The sequence below is a fragment of the Chelonia mydas genome, chromosome 16 (genome assembly GCF_015237465.2).
Source record: "Chelonia mydas isolate rCheMyd1 chromosome 16, rCheMyd1.pri.v2, whole genome shotgun sequence".
Lineage (NCBI taxonomy): Eukaryota > Metazoa > Chordata > Testudines > Cheloniidae > Chelonia > Chelonia mydas.
In genome coordinates, this window is record NC_057857.1 from 8,938,262 (window position 1) to 8,958,917 (window position 20,656).

At 43.4% G+C, this 20,656-nt stretch overlaps 1 protein-coding gene across 1 annotated transcript in view; it reads left to right on the forward strand.

Annotated features, from left to right (window-relative positions):
• Positions 1-6,998: 6,998 nt before the first annotated feature.
• PAPPA (pappalysin 1) overlaps positions 6,999-20,656 on the forward strand; it is a 228,261-nt gene continuing 214,603 nt past the window's right edge. Inside the window, exons 1-2 of the mRNA XM_007057273.4 lie at positions 6,999-7,133; positions 18,202-18,786. Coding sequence (XP_007057335.1) covers positions 18,390-18,786 — 397 coding nt within the window. The 5' untranslated portion in view covers positions 6,999-7,133; positions 18,202-18,389. The remainder of the gene's footprint in view (positions 7,134-18,201; positions 18,787-20,656) is intronic.

A 20,656-nucleotide genomic window follows, 5' to 3' on the forward strand; every position in this document is an offset into this window, starting at 1 on the left:
GGACTAAGTTGTGTCCAGCAAAGATGATTCAATATCTAGATTGGTACTGAACCCCTTAGGAGGCAGCCATTCGCCACAGTCCTCCTTTGCATGGGATAGGGTAAATTTTAATTTGTGTTTTCAAGGCACCCCTTCTACCAAATCAGTGCTCTGTTATCATCTGTGCCTTTCAGAGGCAAAGAAAAGTACACGTCAGAAAAATGTCCCACCGGGGCTTAGACTGTGAATGAAAGAATATTCAAGCAAACATATACATTGGACAACCAGAACGAGGCCCCTTGAATTAACAATTTAACATCTCTATAGTAATGAGTACGTATTTCAGTCGTGGTCTATCTGGAAATCTCCTCCCAAACCACATCAACACAGAGAGAATGGAGCTGCAGGCTGCTGAGGTCTTGGACTGATTTCTGCTTGTGTGGAGCTCTACAGAGGGCTGGAAGAGACTCTTGCGAGCCTCCCTTCAAAAGAATTTTTAGCTGTAAGAAAGGCATCTATAAAACACTGAGGAGCAAAGAGGTCTGGAGAGCTTAGAACAGTTTACAAAGCGCTACAGCATGTTGTGAGAGGGGCAACCCTGCATTGACCATTGCTGAGGAGAAGAGTTCTCTTCCAAAAATGACGTCTGTGATTCATCATTATTAGCCACAAGAAGATGAATGAAGGGGAGTGCTTTTAGCCTTGCCTAGCCATTTTCGTGGCTGCTGTATATTGTAGTGCTTTAATTACCTTTAATGGGCAGAAGAGGGTTGATATGGTATAACCAACCTGACAGCTCCTTCCTTGCCTATTAAATTGAATGGAACTTGCACGCCAGATGCCCTTCCCCTCCCACCTGTGTGCAGTGCTATGAAAACTTTAGGCGCGGAGTGTGTTCTTAGTGTGTTGATTTCTATGATCAATTTAGGGAGGAAAGGGAGAAATGGCTAATGGAAATGTGTCCTGATTATTTTCAAAACCATATTTTAGTCCTTCAATTGACTGTAATGGGACCGTGGGAGGCTTTACAATTGGCCATAAAACCTTATAGTCCAGGGTGGTGGTTTAACGAGCAGAGGGACTTATAAAAACGAATGTAGTTCTTTTTATGTAGCATCCTTTAAAAAAAAAAAGAGTATTGGCTAATGTTTTACAGCGAGAGGGTAAAACAGGCAGTGAACGCTTCAGCAGGGCCCCCAGGCTTTTCATAGGACTATATTCTCCATCATGTCTTCCACTTTTTGCTCCTTGCCAACTCTGCAGGAATAAGATGCAGAGATATAAGATATATTGTTCTGTATGCTGGCACAACTTCCCCCCCACCCCCAGAATTTTTCTGAAATGATGTCCCCTGGGAACGGGAAAGGTGACAGTGAAGGGAGACTGATAGGAGGTAGTCTTGGGGGGGAAAGCCAGTGTGGCAGTAATAGGGGAGTGGAAAGGGCTAGGAATGGGGAAGTGGGGGAAAGCCATTCGTGGTAGCGGTGGGGGAATGGAAGTGTTGATAGAGGAAGGGCAGGTGAGTAAGAAGCTTGCATGATTGAATCAATAGCTTTTAATGATTCCTCTGGAACTGTTAAGCTGTATCCCGGGACTATGGATTTAGAGACTTTTAGGAAACCTGATTCTGACTGCTCACTGCCCTCATTGTGTCAATGAGTAGTCAGAGGCTCTTAAAGCTGCGGATTATTCAGCTGCTGCACAGGTGCACTCCATCCGTGGGTTAAATCTCTGTATGAAACTTTTACTGAAAAGAATGTCCTAAAAAGTGCCTATGTTGTTTTTATTCCCTCCCCTGAAGCCTGGTGTCCACCCCGCTGACTAATGTCTGTGAAATTTCTCTCTGAGTCCCCCACCACTCCAAACCAACCAAGTTCCTTAACTGCCGATAGTGAATGATAAGAGTGCCTGAGCTCACTGCAGCCAGATAGTCTTTGGAAGATTATAAGGATTCAGAGCTTTGCCCTAGTGATGGAGAAACCTCATCAGGTTCTGAGATTCCATTCAAACAAGCACAGATATTTATCCAAGCTTATCCTGACTGCTCCTCAGCAGAATTAGGCTAGATGGCAGCTTTCTAGTAACTCCTGCTTCCATTCAGGCCATAAATACCAAGGGCTAAGCTGAGCCATAAAGGCACCGGCCTGCAGCGGGGTGGAATGAAGTTGCACCACCCTAATGGGAGCTGTGGGAGGCATTGTATCTCCGGGGAGACATACACTGCAGCGTCTTCTGGGATGGTATACCCTGCTACCTTCTGCACAGGTAACCGGCTGCATGGGCCATCGCGTGTGTGTGTGTGTGTGTGGTGGAGGCAAGGGAGCATGGCCCTGCCTCCTCCAAGCCCCCTTCGGGGTTGACTACACCTATAAGGGCACCCAGAGAAAGAAGATGCTTTGCTCCTCAAAGTCCTTGAATGGGGAGGGGAAAGCTTGCATCCTACTCCTTCTGCATCCATCGAAGGGCCAAGGATGTACTGGTCTTGGGAGACCAGCCATGCTTGTGGTATTTTACCAGTCTGCTGTCATTCTCATCTGAATCTAGGTGCAAGAAAATGAAAAAGAACAGGTAGTCAGGGAAGAAATTACCCAATACCTATTTAAAGTCAACCCCAGCATCCCTCCAGAATTGTCTGCAATTCCCAGGGTCACCACTGTCTTGCTGCTTCCCACTTTCACTATTATGCCGTGTGTGTTAAGTACTGACAATGTGCCTGGTGCAGTATGACAGACCAAATGAAGGGCATCCCTGCTGCTAAGAGCTTACAGTCTAATAGGCAGAGATAGAAATGACTGGGCTCATCGGGAAGCCGAGAGGAAGGATCACTCCTTTAGCACAGCCCGTGAGAAAAGGAGTGATCTTTAGGGGGGGCATGGGAGCACAATGGTATGTGTCTTGACACCCCAGGACAGGTGGGGTGCTTGCATGTCTGGAAAAGAGGCTTGGGGACAGGAGTGGGAGAAGGAGACCAGTGCGTCTCAAGACTGGACATGATTTAGTCCACAACATAACGAGGAGTAGCTTGGAGTTAATGGCCCCAGGAGGAGGGGATCAGCAGATTGCAAGCAATAGAAACAATTGTGGTAAATTGCCCAGAAAAGTAGTCTTTTTGAGGAGATTTATATATTCCCATTTATCAAAAATTAACCTCTGCCCTTCCACTGCACCCACTCCCGCATCCTCCCTTCCTGAATTTTCTAGACCGTGAAGTCCTTGACAACCCAATGCCTTATGTAGGGCAGTGCAGGTTCCCCATTATGGCACAGCTCTGTTATGGCCCATTACACACTGCCCCTTCGGAATACCCTGTCAGTTCTTGTAAATTCCTTATGCCCCACGGACACGCCTCATGCAACAAGAGTGGGGGACTGCTGTACACTGTCTGTGACTGTAATGTGCCAGTGTACTATAAAGTTGAAGAAACACCCCTGCAGCCTTCACTAGAATTCAGTGTCTCTTTCCCTGAGATGAACCAGTAAAATCCAAAGGAAAAAAAAGCATCCAAAAGAGAGAGACTCTATCCCTGTCACCTGCTTCTTATCCAGGGTAACTGCATACCACATATCCCAGGCATTAAGACTGCAAAAGCTTGTTATCAAATCAATTCCACTTCTGCTGAGACCAGGCATGCGCCTTGAAGACTTTAAATCTTGCCCCTCCTTGATGATTTGCTAAGTTTAATATCTGTAATGGATTCTGGTGGCAGAGGCATTCATGGTTCTTTTCCAACAGGAATTGCTGAATGGATGAATGACTCATTCTGCAGCCAGGAGACGGAACGGTAGCCTTCGATATTCTCCTGGTTTAGTGGGGTGGGGTCGTGGGTGTGCTTTCAAATAAATAATCTACCTTTCTGCTCCTTCTGAAAGCCCCTTCTTCGAAAAGATCCTCTCTCTGGGCTAAACACAGGATAATGCAAAAAAAGAAAAAAAAAGAAAAAAAGGGGAAAGGGGGAGATGAGGGGATTCCTGTGGGAGCCAAACTTTATAACTTATGCCTTGCCTGGAAGTGCCATAAGAAATTAATATTTGTTACAGAAACAGTGGGGATGCATTAATATTTTACTATTAAATGAATATTTAATTTGAAAGCTTTGATTTGAAAGTGAACAAGACAGCTGTGACACAAATAGTTGTGCTGATCGTGTTAAGAAATGTTAATGATTTATTGACAGCATCGGACATAATCACTTTACATTGGTTCACTTACATAATGCCTTTGAAATCTTGGTGGAGTGATTACCGAGAACAAAAAGCCGGCTAGCTTCCATAGTCCTTTTGGGAAAGCCAGATAGGAGGGAAAGCGTGATTTTTCTCCATAGTTAATATTCCCACCCCATTCCCTGGAGCCATTCCTGCTGAGCAGACTGGGGCTTTGAATGGTTGGAAGCTCCACCAAAGGCAGCATCCTGCATCGTTTCCTGCTGTGAGTCCTGCTTCCAGAGGCTATGACTACCGTAACTCTGAGTGCCTGGAAGCCAGCGCTAACAGTTTCCCACAGCCAGTCCTCTCCTAGACTATTCCCTACAGTGACACCTTCTGGGAGAGTCTGGAGCTTCTGTCGCTGAAAACTATTTGACCAGGGTGTCTTTGCCATTCCTTACAGCTTCTGCTGCTGAAAATGACTAAGACAAGAGTATCTGTGAGTTCTCATCTAACCAGGGCTCTTAATCACCAAATACCTCTTAATAACTCCCTATAGCAGTAACTCTTGCAAGGCTATAAACGCTGTGCGTATAGTATCTGTCAGCTGCCTCAAAATCCTGTCCTAGGGGTTCATTTGGAGGGGGATAGGGGGAGCAGAAGGAGGGGTTTTGATCTGCGCCATTATGTGCATCCACAGATCAATTGGGATTTTTGTAAGAATCATAGCTGAGATGTGGACACCCAGTTCCCATTAAATTGAATGTGAATTGAGTATCAAAATCCCCCAGATGCAGGCTAAGATTTTTCAAAGCTGCCATTTTTGAATTTATTGAAAACTGACCTCTTATTTTTGTTCTTAGAGGAAAGAAGAAAAATGCTTCCTAATAATGGGGGTGTGGAATGTGTTTCTGACGTGGTCTGTTACTTGTTAGCTGAGAACAGGAAAACTCATCACAAGGATAATTAAAGGGAGACTGGAATGGGGGGGCGGGAAGGGAATTGGCCTAGAGTACCTTGAAAGTTGTACCATACTGTAGGTCCTAGCCTCGTGATTCCAACAATGTGTTTCTTCTTAAAGCATGAAATTAAAAGAAAAACAAAACCTGGTTTTACTGTGTGACCCAATATAAACAAACCAGGAGAATGTGCTTTTTTTCTTCTTCTTCTTCTTTTTTAACTTGGTGCCCTTATAAAGATCAGTTTTAATAAGAAATACGTCAGTGGAATCAGGAAGCAGAGTCCCAAAATATAGGACACAATTCAAAGTAAATTAACATTGAAGCCTAATAATCTTTCTTCTTTTAATTCTACTTAAAAAAAAAATCTTTTAGTGAGTTTAGTGCTGGTGATAGGTGGCGGATGGAGAAAGGTGGTGGAACTCTGTGTAACAAGGTACAGCATGAGTAGTATCAATACAAGCCTTCCACATGTTCCACCCTATCCAGGTGCACCCACCCTCACCTGCCGTCACCACCTTCAGGGAGTGAGAGAATTGAATAGGCTGCCCCTGAACCCCCATTCAGTCCTCAGCCTCTGTGTCAGTCTCAACAAGGAAGCCAATGGGTAGCAGTTCTGGTGGCCTTGTGACACGAATGCTGAAACGTGAGGATTGGGACTGCCACATGCACATCACTTCACATAAGGTAATCAGAAGTCATCGGATAAGCCTAATAATCTTGGTCGTTCCCTGGAGGATGAAATCATACATTAGATGAGGCACTTCTATCATAGTTCAAACTACATAAAGACTTAGGGGATAATACAAAGCCCATGAAGTTGAAGGAAAGATTTCTCTTGAGTTCAATGGGCTTTGGATCAGATTCTGAAGGAGGGAGATTTAATAGGTACTTCTAACGGAACTGCAGTTGCCTGCCTCGTTTCGGGCTGGAGGCAGCAAGTTTTCTGCAGCCCATTTAGAGAACCGAAGACAGAGTGACACTCATAGGTGTCCATGTAACATCCCCGATATTTTAACCAAGGGCGTGACCAGGGCTCCAGACTTGGTAGTGTCCTGTATCACACCCGGACATCAGTGAGGGCTCCTACACTTCCCTGAAGAACCAGGTAAGCACAGCAGACGATAAACGGGTATTTTCAAAAGTGCCCTTAATTTCATGGGCAGTGAATGAGGGATATGCCTCCCTTAAAATTTTGACCTAGAGCTGCCACTGGTTTGTGACCAATGGTAAACCTTGGTCCATGATGTATTTACACATTAAGATAGATGGAGAAGGATTGCACTTATTTAATCTCAGCTTTAGTGATTAAAGCAATAGGGGGTGGCGGGAAAAGGGCAGTTTGCCATCAGCCTCACATATGGCAATCGTTTCCTATAAGCTTACGAAATTGTATTCATTTCATGCAGTGACATATCACAGAAAGCCATCAATGCCAAGTTTCTAACAGAACCCCACAACCCCTCCATTTTTTAGCTAGGGCTGGCCTCAGGTTTATTTGATTTTTGTTGTGGTTTTTGTCTTCTTTTCCTTTGTCTGCCCATCTTCTATTTTTTCCTTTGTTTGTTTGTTTGTTTATTTTGTTTTCTTACCATATTTGAGGAATCTCTATTGCACTCAGAAGCTTGGGAGGAACGACTGGAATGTTTTGATTTCATACAGTTCTGCCTGCAACTTCCTTTCACAAATCAATTAATTTCTGCACATCCTGACAGTGTAATGCTAGGGAAGAAAAAGGAGCAAAGCCTCACGTGTGTGTGTGGGGGGGGGGACAGGGGGAGGCAAGGAGGAGGGGCTCTAGCATGGTTGTATGTTCTGATGTAAAGGGGATGGGAAACACTCTCAGGAGCTGAAGCAAAGCATATTACTGAAAGGGAGCAGTGATGGGTGGACCTACCTCCATGTTATGTCTGGCAGACAGGAGGATGAAAAAACCACCTTGTGCCATACAGACAGATCACTGCAGATGAGTGTCTTCCTTTGCCATCCCAGCATTTCCAGAACCGTGTGACTAGATAGGACCAGGATTTATGCAACGCTCTGATTGGCAGAGGTTAGTACAGGATTATATGCTCCTTCCACTCCCCTTTCCCCAACCCTTCTTTTGAACCCAAGGAACCAATCAGGAAATGGTTGAAGGGGTCCAATGGCCATTTGTAATTTGCCCTCTTTGCCATATCAGTAGTGCTTTGGGGCGGCAAGAGGCAAGATGGCTAGTGATTGTAGCACCTGCCTAGGACTGAAGAGACCTGGATTCAACTTCCTACTCCTTCACAGACCTTAGGCAAGTCATTTAGCCTCTCTGTGCCTCAGTTCCCCATCGGTACAATGGGGATAATAGCATTGCCCTATTTCACAGAGGGCTTGGAGGTTAAATACACTACAAATTATGAGGCACTTACATACAGTGGTGATGGTCAGAGGTGGATTACAGTTTTGTGGGGCCCTGTGCCAGAGAAAGTGGGGGCCCCTCCACCCACCCCGCACTTCTGCCAGGGAAATAGGATCAGGGTGCGGGGGCATGCAAGTGGAGCAGGACAAGCCAGCAGAGTGGGGCAAGCCCCTGCGCCCCGCCCCCTGCCAGGAGCACTAGGCATGCAGAGAGGGTCAGGGTGCCAAGGCCCACGGGCACAGGTCCTGTTGGCCCAGTGGCTAATGCGCCACTGGTGAGGGGGGCAATATGAGTACCCAAGGGCTCATCTACATGGGGGAAGACTGGACTAGCTATTCTGAACTAGCACCCCATGTGCTAGTGCCGAATAAGAATGTCCACACAGGAAGTAAGGGTGGAATAGCTACTGCACTTTACATTTACATCCTAGCTATTTTGCACTAACTTTCCCATGAATTCCCCATGCAGACAAGATAGAGATTCTGAAACATATGCCTTTTATCAGCTCCATTGTGTTGCTTGCCCATTCAGTAGGGATTGACTTACCTATGCAGAGTGACCTACCTTTCATTTTCATCCATTTCTTCAGTTCTTGTGGAGTGGCCATTAGTTATCATTCCTGGCAGGGTCCTGGGGGTCAGCTGAAGCCCCACAATCAGAGAACCGGGTGCAGTGCAGGGTTGATAGCTGACTGCTGCCAGCCAGCTGCTACTGTGGTGTGCGGCACTACCTGCCTCACTTAGGGGGAAGGTTAAGGGCTCATCGGTGGGAAGAAGACAGGAGTTCATCAGGAAAGCTATGAAGGTATCTGTCCTGGGGGGAATGGGGCTGGGATTGGAGGACAAATCGGTCTGGGGCAGGCGTTAGGAGCATGTGGGAGAATGTAAGTTTAATCTACCCATTGGTTAGTTGTAGATGGACCCAAGCCACAAAGTTTGGATCAGGATCTGAACTTTACTAACGTTTGGGGTGTTTAGATCCAGGGCATTGATTTAGCCCCTTCACTGTAGAAATAGGGGCAATTGCTAAGTTCAGATCTGATTGTGAAAGTTGGGGCAGTCTGGATCAGGGAGTTCAGTTTGGGCCCATATCTCGTGTGGATGGGACATTGCAGTTGCGTTTTTCAAATGCCATTTGAGTGAAAGAAGTAAGGGAATTTCTGAGGAGCAGAGTGAGGCCTTTCTCCTGAGCTCTCTCTCTTGGCTTTCATTCTATTGAAATAGTGTCTTTCTCCTGATCAGTTTGTTTATCACTTACTTGATTATCTTCATCAGCAGCAAGACAAGACAGGTTTTCCCCTTTGATCCTGTCAGCATCACCATTCAGACTAGAAAATTAGTTCTGGGGAAAAAAAACACTTGGGTGTGTTTGACTCATTTGTGAAAGTCCTGGGACCTGATAGATGGCATAATATGCCCTGGCCTGACCTGATCTAAAGGCCTCTCCAGGTGGCTTTTGAATTTTCCAGGTTATTCTGGAGCCAAGTACTCCAGAGTACATTTCTATCCATCTCTGACCCTACCCTCATCACCTCATGCACACGCATTAACCAGCGTAGCACCTTGCTTCCGGCTTTCAGACCAGTTCACTCAGCTCTTCTACTGTCATGCCATACCGTACTGACTCAGCCTTCAGGAGCGCTGAGCGAGCGGTACGCGGAGCACCACTCCTTGCTTCCCCATCTCCCGGACACACAGCTCCCCTCCAGAACAGCTGTCAATGCCACGCTGTCCTGAGCCAGCCACCAGAATCTCGGCGCGAAGGCAACCCAACTTCTCTGCCGCCCTAGGCTCCCAGTATCCCCTCCAGAACAACTGTCAGTAACATACCATTCTTTCTGTTTTCTTTTTTAAATGAATTATGGCTGGAGGAAGTTGCTGGATTGACAGCCCTGGAGACTGATGTCTTCCATGTATCCACAGAACAGGTACAGAATCAGTAGAGGCCGTATAATTTTCCCCCACTCCCCCGCACCACTGTGCTTTATCTTTATTGTAGAGAAAACATTACTGGGACTAAGAAAAGAGTTCAGTCTCCATAGCCCATTCAGTCCTTGACCTCTCTGCTGAGACTGCCAAAAGGCAGGGGGGCCTGGGGTGGGGGGAGTTGCTAATTAACAGCAACCGTAGTGCTGTGTTTTGTGTTATGGCTACATGCCCATTTGGATTAAACATATCTACTAATATATTTACAAAGACAGGGGACCCTTGTGTAATAAAAAAAGCCCCCTGTCTTTTCCGTCTTGCAGTTGTTTGGCTGCCCAGTGCTGGCTAATAAGGAGTTGCTCTTTGGTTTAGCATAAAGGTATTTTTCCCCACTCTGAGACAGCCTTTGTCTCCGTATTGGGAGGCTGCATACTTTGCACATCCTGGGCCACATTTTCAGAGGTATAGCATCTCCACAGCTCCCACTGACTCCTGGAGGGGCTGCAGGTGCTCAACACCTCTGGAAACCAGGCCTTAAGAGTCTTGCAGTCTTTGGAGGAAAGCAAGGAGGCTGCTCACAAAGTAGTCCGTACAGAGTGAGTATGAATATTGATGAGTCAAGCAGCTGCCATGTGACAGTCCTCCTTGTGAAAGTCAAAAAACAAATAGTCCAATAGTCCAGGGACGAAGAACACATTGTCGTCTTTCATTTATGTTCATGGACAGTTGGACATCTTCCCCGCCCACCGCCCCCGCCCCAGAAACTTGCAGTAGTAGCCCATGTTATCCTAATGATCAGATAAACAGATTTTGCAGGCAGAGTAGTCATTTACCAGATTTCTTTCCTCAGCATTTGACCTGAAGCCAGACATCCTGTAGATTTTAAAATCTTCTGATGAGACAGTTTGGGACTTCATCTCAGTTTTGTTCTGGAATACCAGATATCCAGTTAGTTCACCCCGGAATGTAGTCCACTTGTTTAGTCTGCTGCCTTTAGCCTACTTCTTAAAGTGATATACATGTTACGATGTCTTCATGCAATCTGGAAATTCTTTATTAGACAAAAGGGGGGTGGGGGTGATCATCGTGATTAATATGTAGCACTTTTGGTAGCAAATTCCATCTGAGGATCTCAAATCTCTGTGCCAACAGTCAGGTAATTCACTAACTAGGGTGACCGGATGTCCCAGTATTATTGAGACCATCCCAATATTAGGGGCTTTGTCTTATATACACAACTATACCCCTCTCCCCCTCCAGAAAAAAGTGTCTCAATTTTTCCCACTTGCTAGCTGGTCACCCTACACTGAACACACTTTTAGGTACGTGAATATTATTATCCTTGTTAAATGAAAGGAGGAAGTGAGGTATAAAGTGATTGTGAATTCAGTGACTTAATAGGCAAGATGGGAATAGAGCCCTGACACCTGAATCCCAGTTATGTCCTTTATCTCCAGTACACGCTAAAAAGGGGCCAAATCTTCAGCTGGAGTAAAGTGTCATAACTTCATTGAAGTCAATGCAGCTGTGATCATTTAAACCGGCTGAGGATCTGCCCCCAAAGATTTTTACGTTATTTATTTTAGTTGCCATTCACTTCTACACAGAAGAGGGTATAGTGATCCCCTTAAGGAACTTTAAAAATCCACATTATTATTTTTTTAAAGTAAGGGTGAGTAATGTGGATTTTTAAAGCTCCTTAAAAACAACAAGGAGTCCGGTGACACCTTAAAGACTAAGATTTATTTGGGCATAAGCTTTTGTGTGCTAGAACCCACTTCATCGGATGGAGTGGATACAGACTAACACGGCTACCCCCTGATACAAATCTCCTTAAGGGGATCTCTATACTCTCTTCTGTGTAGACGTGAACGGCAACTGGGAGTCCCTTGCATAATGACAGGTTTCAGAGTAACGGCCGTGTTAGTCTGTATTCGCAAAAAGAAAAGGAGTACTTGTGGCACCTTAGAGACTAACCAATTTATTTGAGCATAAGCTTTCGTAAGCTACAGCTCACTTCATCGGATGTGAGCTGTAGCTCACGAAAGCTTATGCTCAAATAAATTGGTTAGTCTCTAAGGTGCCACAAGTACTCCTTTTCTTTTAACTGGGAGTCCGTATGCCCTAGACAGCCTTGAAAATGTCTCCTCTACAGACCTGAAGAGCTCTATGGAACTTGAAAGCATAGTATGTCTCTTTCACAAACAGAAATTGATCCAATAAAATATATTACCTCACCCACCTTGTCTCTCCCCTCAGTGTGTCCCTTTCTTGATTCTATCAGCTGGAGCTTTAACATGAGTTTCAGTAGCCCTGCTTGAGATAGTCCCCACCCAATGCTAATAAGATCTAGTTAGATGGGAATCAGTGTTAGCCTGGGGCTTTAAATAAAGGATACACAAGGTTCCTCCTGGAACAATTTGCTGGTGTTTTGTCGCTCTTGAGATTATCAGAGAACAGAGCAATGCAAACATCTTTTGCAACAGGACAAGAGCCCCTTTTGAGTCTGCCTTCTGCCCTCAGCTAGTACACACAACTTTAAAAACAGCCAGTCAAAGCCCTTACTACCTGTATCCTACCATAGAAGTCCAAAACACCATACTCTTGAAAGTTATTTGAGGTCATTGCTGTAGTTTATGGCATTGAACAGAGCTCTTTGGAGCGGGGAGGGCTTGTAGAGCAGACCCATTTGGTAGGATTAACACAAAGAAGAAGACTGTAGAATGCTGTAGTATTCTTAAAGCTTATTTTAGCTGTCTATGGGACAGAAAGAAGCAGGAAATTCCCAAGTTTAGGGCAACATTTTTATCCCAGAAGCTGCATCTCAAAGCCAATACCCTAGTCTCCTTAAAGGCCCAGTTTTCGCAACCCCTGTTATGATTAGTGTGGCCCCCATCCCTGTGCACTGAAATCCATGGGAAAGGGATCACACGTTACGTATGCAGATATTCCCATTGAGCTCACTGAACTCTCAGGGATGGCTCTCTCATAGGGAAGACTTTCAGAAATTGACTTTACATGTCCAGGTGATATTGACGGGTATTTTGTCATGCAGAAGGGAGACAAATATTGAGTGAAATCCTGACCCTCTTGAAGTCATTTGGGAGTTTTACCTTTGGCTTCATTGGAGCCAGGATTTCACCCACTGAGTCCATACTGAACAGAATATTGATAAAAGCTTTGGCATAAAACTAAAAGGAGAATCTCTGATTTAAAATGGTTTTCAGAATCAACCCCTGCTGTGTTACTTCACTGTAAATGCAGAATAATCCCACTGCTAGGGTTGCCAGTTTTGGTTGGCCGTATTCCTGGAGGTTACTGGAGTTGCTCAGGATTTACACTGGTGTACTAAGGGCAGAATTTGGCCCATCGTTTATATAATCTATGGCAATCAAAATTTCTTTTCATTATAACCACAATGGAATAGAATTCAACTTATTACTCACCCCGCCCTTCTACCTCCCAAAAAACTGTAGAATTTATTTAATGAATGTAATGAAGAAAAAACAAACAGAGAATACATACTATCATTGGAAATGTGATATTTCATGAGAGAAATTTGAAGGATAAAGTAACTGAATTCCAAACAAACAGGCTGATCAGCATGTCAGGGAAATGTTCTTTTCTGCAGGAGAGAAGTTTAAAGTAAAAGTTTGCAGCCATGACTGACCCCTTTATAAAGTGATCAATATAGTTTTTAACTTTGTAATTTATTGCAATTCTTAATTGTTTTCTAGCTCAAGCAACATGTTTAAAATTCACAAGAGGCTATATAAAGTAACGGCATGTATACCTTTGTATATGGAATAACTGAGGAAATTACAATTGGTGAGTCTTTTATCCAGGAATCTTCTTCTCATTCCAAAGCATCTCTGCAGAGCCTGGGAGCAGTATAGTGGTGCGATTGATTCCTGTCCATGGCTTGTTCTGCCACTAAGCCCAGACTGGGCATGTCCTGGTATACAATGTCCTGCCATCTACTCAGAGATCTGCTTCTAGGTCTGAATGTCCTTTATTGTGTTTGCATCATTTTCTTTGGCATCCTATCATCTATTTGTCTTCTACAGTGTCTCCACCATCATAATCTTTTTTTTAAATTGCAGCCCATTCAGTACCCTGATTTTACATCCTACTCTCTTTCTGACATCTTAAAATAATTCCACTTTATATCTGCCATCTTCCAAAGAACTCTCATCTCTACTGCCTCCAGCCTTCTGACGTCTGTTTCATTTAATGAAGCTGCTTCCAGACCATAGAGTAATACTGTTAGCACACTGGTTTGGTAAATTTTCACGTTGATACAAAGTCTAATATTTTTATCAGTCCATAATTTCATCAACTTCTGCGCAGCACTTGTTGGTAAGGCGCATCTTCCTTTAACCTCCTTGGTGATGGAACCATCGATAATGATCAAACTTCTTAGACGCGCACAAGGTTTCACTTCTTCAGTGACGTCACAGCTGCTGCATTTCAACAATTTATCTACAGTTTCTCCTCCAAGATACAACCACTTTGTCGTCTTGGCATTTATCAGTGCACATTGAGTATACCTATTTTTCAAAGTAATGAAGAAGATCATCATTAATGAAGACATGTCTGCCAGTGGTATGATGTTGTGTGCGTAAGATAAAGAGCTTACCACTAGATCAGCAGTTCTCAAACTGTGGCTTGGGACCCCAAAGTTGGCCCCAACCTCATTTTAATGGGGTTACCAGGGCTGGTGTTAGACTTGCTGGGGTCCGAGGCTGGAGCCGAAGCCCCAGAGTCTGAGCCCCACTGCCTGGGGCCAAAGCCCCAGGGTTTCAGTCCTGAGTGGCAGAGTTCAGGCTTTGGCTTCAGCCCTGGGTGCTGGGGTTCAAGTTACAGGTACCCCGAACCGAGGCTGAAGTCCTCGGGCTTTGGCTTTGGTTCCCCTGCCTGGGGCAGCGGGGCTCAGGTTGGCTCAGGTTTTGGTCCCTCCTCCTGGGGTCATGTAGTAATTTTTGTTGTCAGAAGTGGGTCACGGTGCAATGAAGTTGGGATGATCTAGAGCAGGGTTTCTCAATGTCATGCCCTCCAACTCATCTACCATTCTTAATGTCCAATTTAAGAACCTAACAAAAAGTGATGGGATTCCATGCTTCCTTGTTTTACACCAAATTTGACCTGAACCAGTTGCCTGTTTTTTCTCCAATTCTTAAAGCATTACAGGAGTATTCATACATAACTTAGTAATATCCAGTAAAAACAGGGATATAATAACAGTAGCTTAATGTTTTAGGTTAACATATTTATACACTATTTTGAATACACAGCAGTAGGCAGTAAAGGATCCATAACAATGGAACTTTGATGTGAATTGTATGCAGGTAACTAAGGCAGGGTGTAAACTTTATGTCACATGCACTCATTTTCAAATAATATGGAGATTAAGTAAAGATGGACAACTTGTTAAAGAAGAAAAATTAGAATCCCTTTTTTGAAAAATTGGCAATGAGCCCACATCAGCCTCACCCACTCCCAATGTTCTTTTGCCATTGTTTTCATTTTTGCTCTGCCTCTGTATTTCTTGGTTCCACCAGGATCAAAAGTGGAAATGTCCAAATCTCAGGAAGGAGGCTTTTTCTGTCCCGGTGATTCTGGCCCAACTGGCAGCCAAAATCTCACGAGAAATGCAATTTTTAGGAGATTGCTAGCCCAGATTATAGTTCAGAGCTTTCAAGTATGGCACAGCTCTGATGCTGTCCATGTGCACAAGGTTGAATTTCATTTGTTGTGAGAAAGGGAAGCAGGATTTGATGCATAGGCTAAGGGAATCCTATTAAGATGTTTGGTTTGGTTTGGATGGGTTGTTTACTCATTTGCTTTTTCTAAAAAAAATTCTGGAACATGCGTATTTGTTATAGCTTACTTTTTGTTTACATTTTCTTTAAATCTTTGTCGTAGAGCTGGTCAATACTTGGAATTTCCAAATTAGAAAAAAAAGTTAAAATTTGGAATTTCCCACCAAATGAAAATTCCTTTTCAGAAATATTGAAACAACTTTAACAAAAGGTTTCATTTTGATAATGCCGCAATGGTTTGTTTTGACTTTATTATTTGGACTTTTATATAATATATTTACATCTAATCGTCAAAACAATGAATTTGAAATGGAACATTTCGACACTTTTTCTAAATATTTCAGCGAAATCAATACGTTCGTGTGAAATGTTTTGATTTCATTGAATCACCATTTTCTGATGGAAAATTATCGCATTGGAAATTGTGCGACCAGCTCTACTTAGGCCTTTTATTACTAAGTACAGCCCTTGCAGACCCTACTCAGGCAAAATTCCCATTGACGTCTGTGGGAGTTTTCCGAGTGGATAGGGCACTGGGTTGGGAATCTGGAGGACTTGTTTTTTATTCCTGGATCAGCCACTTATCTGCTGTGTGATCTAGGGCAGGTTCATTTCATTTCTTTATACCTCTGTTTTCCCCTCCCACCATCCATCTTGTCTATTTAGATTGTAGACTCTTTGGGACATGAACTGTCTTTCAGTATGGGTTTGTGTAGCAGCTTGCACAATGGAGCCCTAGTCTCTATTAGGTCCTCTAGGTGCTACGGCAGTCCAGATTATAAATAATAATTTAATAAGGTACTCAGATTCAGCTCCAGATCCTCTCTGTAAAGTATGCGTGTAATTGAATGTGCCCTTTCTTTTTCTGTCATTTCTTGTATTGCAGTACTCGCGCATGATTATACCATAGCATGTGTTTTGATCAGTAATTGCTAATCTGTATCTGCCATACACAGATGTTGTGAGGCTTAATTCACAAGTACCTGTGTTGCATTTTGAGGTCCTTGCATGGAAAATGATATAGACTTACAAGGGTGGTTGGTTGGTTGGTTAGGTTTTGGTTTTTTTTTTAGATCATTATCCCAATTCGGGCTAATGCCTGGGAGACCCTTGACCTGGTTAGAGCAGTGCTGAGCATCTGCAGTGCCATACTGACTTCCATGATACCCCTTGGATGCCCAGCACCTCTGAAATTCTGGTCCCCATTGTATATTCCTGAATATTTGCAAATTAGCAAGTAAACAAAAAATCCTCGCATATATTCACATTAATAATAATTTTTAAAACATCTAGGTTACTGACTGAAAGAATTGATTTTAGTTACTTTTTACATATGTATTCTAGATGTAATCATCTAATATGTTGAAGCAACGAAGTCATAATAATTGGAGATTTCACTGCAGCGACTCTGTTTTAAATGTTTGCAGAAGAACAAGGCCGCTAGTATTTTGGGGGAGGTTAGTGAGAGTTGTTGGGTTTGTGAGTTAATGTAATAGGAGGTAACCAGGCTGTAGCATACTTTTTGTGAATGGAATAGTAGCCTATGGATTTATAATGTACTACTGCTAAATCATTTCCACTTAAGTACTTAGAAAAATCCTTTTTGTTGCCATCAGGGGGAGCTTTTGAGATCTTTCAAGAGTGACTATATATATTTAAAAAAAAAAAAGAAAAGAGGGGAAAAAAAAAGAAAAGAAAAAAACGTCCCAGCTCAGAAACAGAGATCCACAAACCAGCAAGCAGCCAGAATCTTACCTGGCTACAACTAAGCCAAGGAAACCAGGGGAGCTGAATTCCTTAGATTTGAAAAATCAGCCAATTGAGAGAGGATTTTTTTAATCAATCAAAAATAAAATTAATAATTTTTATTATTTAAAAAAAAACCCAAACCAAGAGTCTTTGGGAGCATTCAAAAGGCAAACCCTGCTCTGCTGCTACAGCTTCTGGAAAGCAAATGCTCTTCAAAAAGCTTCACTCCTTTTTGCTCCTGATGATCGGATGGGGACCTTTGATGCAACATTTGGATTAGCTGCACACAACTGCACTGAGGGGGACCACAAAAGGGGGAGCCTGGCTGATTGCATAACTTTAAGAAAATAGTAAGAGGGAAAGAAAGAATTAGAGAGAGAGAGTGAAAAAGAGAAAGAAAGCAAGCAATTTTAAAAAAAAATCTGAGAATCAAGTTTCAAGACTCTTTATGTGCTGCAGAGGAGCATGAGGTTTACCAGCAAAGTGCAAAGGGGAGCCTGAGAGGAGAAATAGCTTACTCTTTTGCCAAGAGAAAACATAGGAATGTGTGTTTTGGGCTGGACTGAGGAGGCAAGCTGGGGAGATTGCAGAAAGGGGTGCAGGATTTTTATCACATTGGTACCTTCACATTAATTGCCCTCTTTAAAAAAATAAATAAAAGAGGAAAGAGGGGAGGGAAAAGAACAGAAGGGAAGGAAGGGGGGGGGGGGAAGAAATCAGCAAAAGTGTTTGAGACTCTGGAGCTATCTGCCCCTTCAAGCTGATTGATTAGTCATGATCCCTGCAGTTTTAATGGGAATCATTCAATTGGGAAGGTGGAGCACCCTTGAGTAGATTAGCATATTCTTGTTTACTCATCTTCTGAGGGGCTTTTTCTCTTTTCTTTCATTTTGTAGAGAAGAAGGGAGGGGGGAGAGGTTGGGGGGGGAAAGGAGGGGGTTGTGGCTTATGTTATAAAGGAGCCAAAAAATAAATAGATTAGAGCATCTTTTGGGGGGGAGGGAAATCAGTGGGTCTGTGTCTTGGAGAAAGCTGGGTTTTTTTGTTTTTTTGTTTTTTTAAGAAGAAAAAAATAAAGGGAGCAAAATCCAGCAGAGAAAAGAAGAGAGAGAGGAATTCCAGCTGTGGAGGAATAGAGAAGAAGAAGACAGATAGAGTAGGAAGAACAGAGAAATACATTTTAACCCAGGAGGAGTTTTGTTTTTGTTTTTTTGTTTTATTTTATTTTAAAAGGGAAAAAAAATCTACAACCAGGAAAGAAAGAAAGGAAGAAAAAAAGAAAAGAAAAAGAAACTGAGAAGGGTTATAAAAAGAGCAAATACCCAAGAAGGGTGAACAGGAGAAGAAAGTCAAGGCAAGGAGGAGCCCAAAGCTGGCAGATCGGGAGGATTTGCAGGGGAGAAGGGGGGGGAAGATTGGAAATGCAGCTCTGGAGTTTGCTGCTGCCTCTTGCGCTTCTTTGTACAGCCGTAGCCAGTGGACCCGAATGTGGGATGGACGAGCGCTCCCGCAGGGCAAGAAGGGACACCAGGCACACCCGCCAGAGCCACTACACCGCCCCGGGCACCTGTGCCACCAGGTTAGCCCGAGGCAGGCGTTCCACTACTAGTCTGGAGCCTCTGCCTGTCCCCCGCAGGAGGCAACAGCGGGAGGTAAAGGGCGAAGAGGATTCCCTTACCCCAAGCAGGGCGCTCTATTTCAGTGGACAAGGTGATCAGCTGCGGCTGAAAGCAGATATTGAGCTGCCCAGAGATGCCTTCACTTTGCAAGTGTGGCTCAGAGCTGAAGGAGGACAGAGATCACCAGCTGTCATTGCAGGTAGGTAGTTCCCTGTGCCTGTAGCATCCCTTTTCTATTTCACACGTCTGCAGAACAGCCGACTGTAGGCACGTGCGTGTGTATAAGGTGTGAATGTATATTTAAATGTGTGTGTATATATATACATGTGTGTGTATGTACCTCCGTATACATATACATGTACTGATGTATGTATGCACGTTTGTGTGTTTATTAGAGATATCTCTACATTTGATGAACTAGAAACTCAGCAAACTGTCTAAAAGTGTGTGTGTGTGTGTGTATATATATATATATATATACAGTTAGGTAAACTTTTGCCAGTAGCGATGGCATTATTCCAAATAGCCTCTTTATTTTTAAATCAATGTACAAATGGGAAGGCAAGTACTTTCTATACGTTTCTAATTTAATTTGATAAGGAAAAATAGAACTGTAGGAAGTGTGTGTGTGTGTGTGTGTGCGCGCGCACAATTCATGCATATGTAATTTGTTTGTGTGGGGATGTGCATGTGAGGATCCTATTTGATTTCCTTGGGTTTTATTAGCTTTTCCGTTTATTTCCGCTGTTACCTTTTTAGACACTAGGTTAGCATGTGGTTCCAAAGAGCTGTAAAGGAACTTTTGGCTATTGTGAAGCCTCAGTAGTCAAATTTAGTTCATAAAGTTCCCAACCCCTCAACACTCAGCTAGTACTTGACTGGCACAGCATCTAGAGGATGTTTTTAGTATTTTTTTTTCTCCCCTTCGAAATCACAAGTGTAACACACATAATTGTAAGGTCAAATTGCCCTATGAAATTGTTTAGCGCTGAGACCAGTTATTGAGCTAAGCTGTCCGATCATGACAATAATGAGGAGTATTGCACTTTTCTTATTTAAAACTTATGAGCCCATCAGGGATTTGTGTTCTTTTTCTTTCCCCCTCCCTCCCTCTGCTTTAGTGCTAAAGCGCAGTGAAACTGCCATAAAATTGGATACTTTTGACAAAGTAAAAGGTTTACAAACCCTCATAATCGCTGAAACATTCATCTTTGCTCTGAAGGAAGCTGTAGAAAATGGAAATGCCCTTTAAACAAAACAAAACCAAACAGGGGAGGAGACACGGGATGGGGGGGGGGGGGGCAGAGAGGAGGACATATTTTATAGTTCTTTTGGCAAGGAGATTCCCTGAAAGTACAATTTTTCCATGTCGTAGGATGCCTTAAAGAGACAGTGAGGGTTTTCCCTTCCCCTTTAACTAGAGTCATTTCCTACAAGAGACCAGCGGATGCTTTTCTTCTTCTTGATATAGTCACTGATCAGCCTTTAGGGCTGCTTTCCTCCTGCTCCCCTGCCACATTCCATTCTTTTATTTCCTTTCTCTTGACTGCACTATACTTGACCTATGGGATTGTTGTCACTCAAGAAAGTCTCTTCCTTCTCAGGAAAAAAACAAAAACAAAGCAGACTCGGCAGCAAATTGCTTTAATTTTCCCCTGTGCCCAGCTGTTGTGTTCACTTTTAAGGAGGTGAATGCGGTGCGTTTGTCAGAGTATGAGACGTTGAGCATAGATTGTATTTCCTTCTGCCTATGGTAAGGAAAAAAGCTGGAGTCCAACTAGGAAGGAGAGATGAGTGATCTCAGGCAAGGAAAAGATTAGATTATCACCATTCCCCATTATTTATTATTCCCCCTCCTCCCTTATTCCTAATCTTGATTTACAACAGTAGGTCTGAAATTGCTTCCCTTTCAAGTGGAGAAAGACAGAGTCTAGGTTTACACTGATATTGTCAATGAAAATGCAAAGCAAATACATACATTTATTTAATCAAACCCCGGAAGCACTGTTTCACAAGAATGTGTAATCCACATGATGAGGGAGCTAGATACACACACGCACAAAGATTGT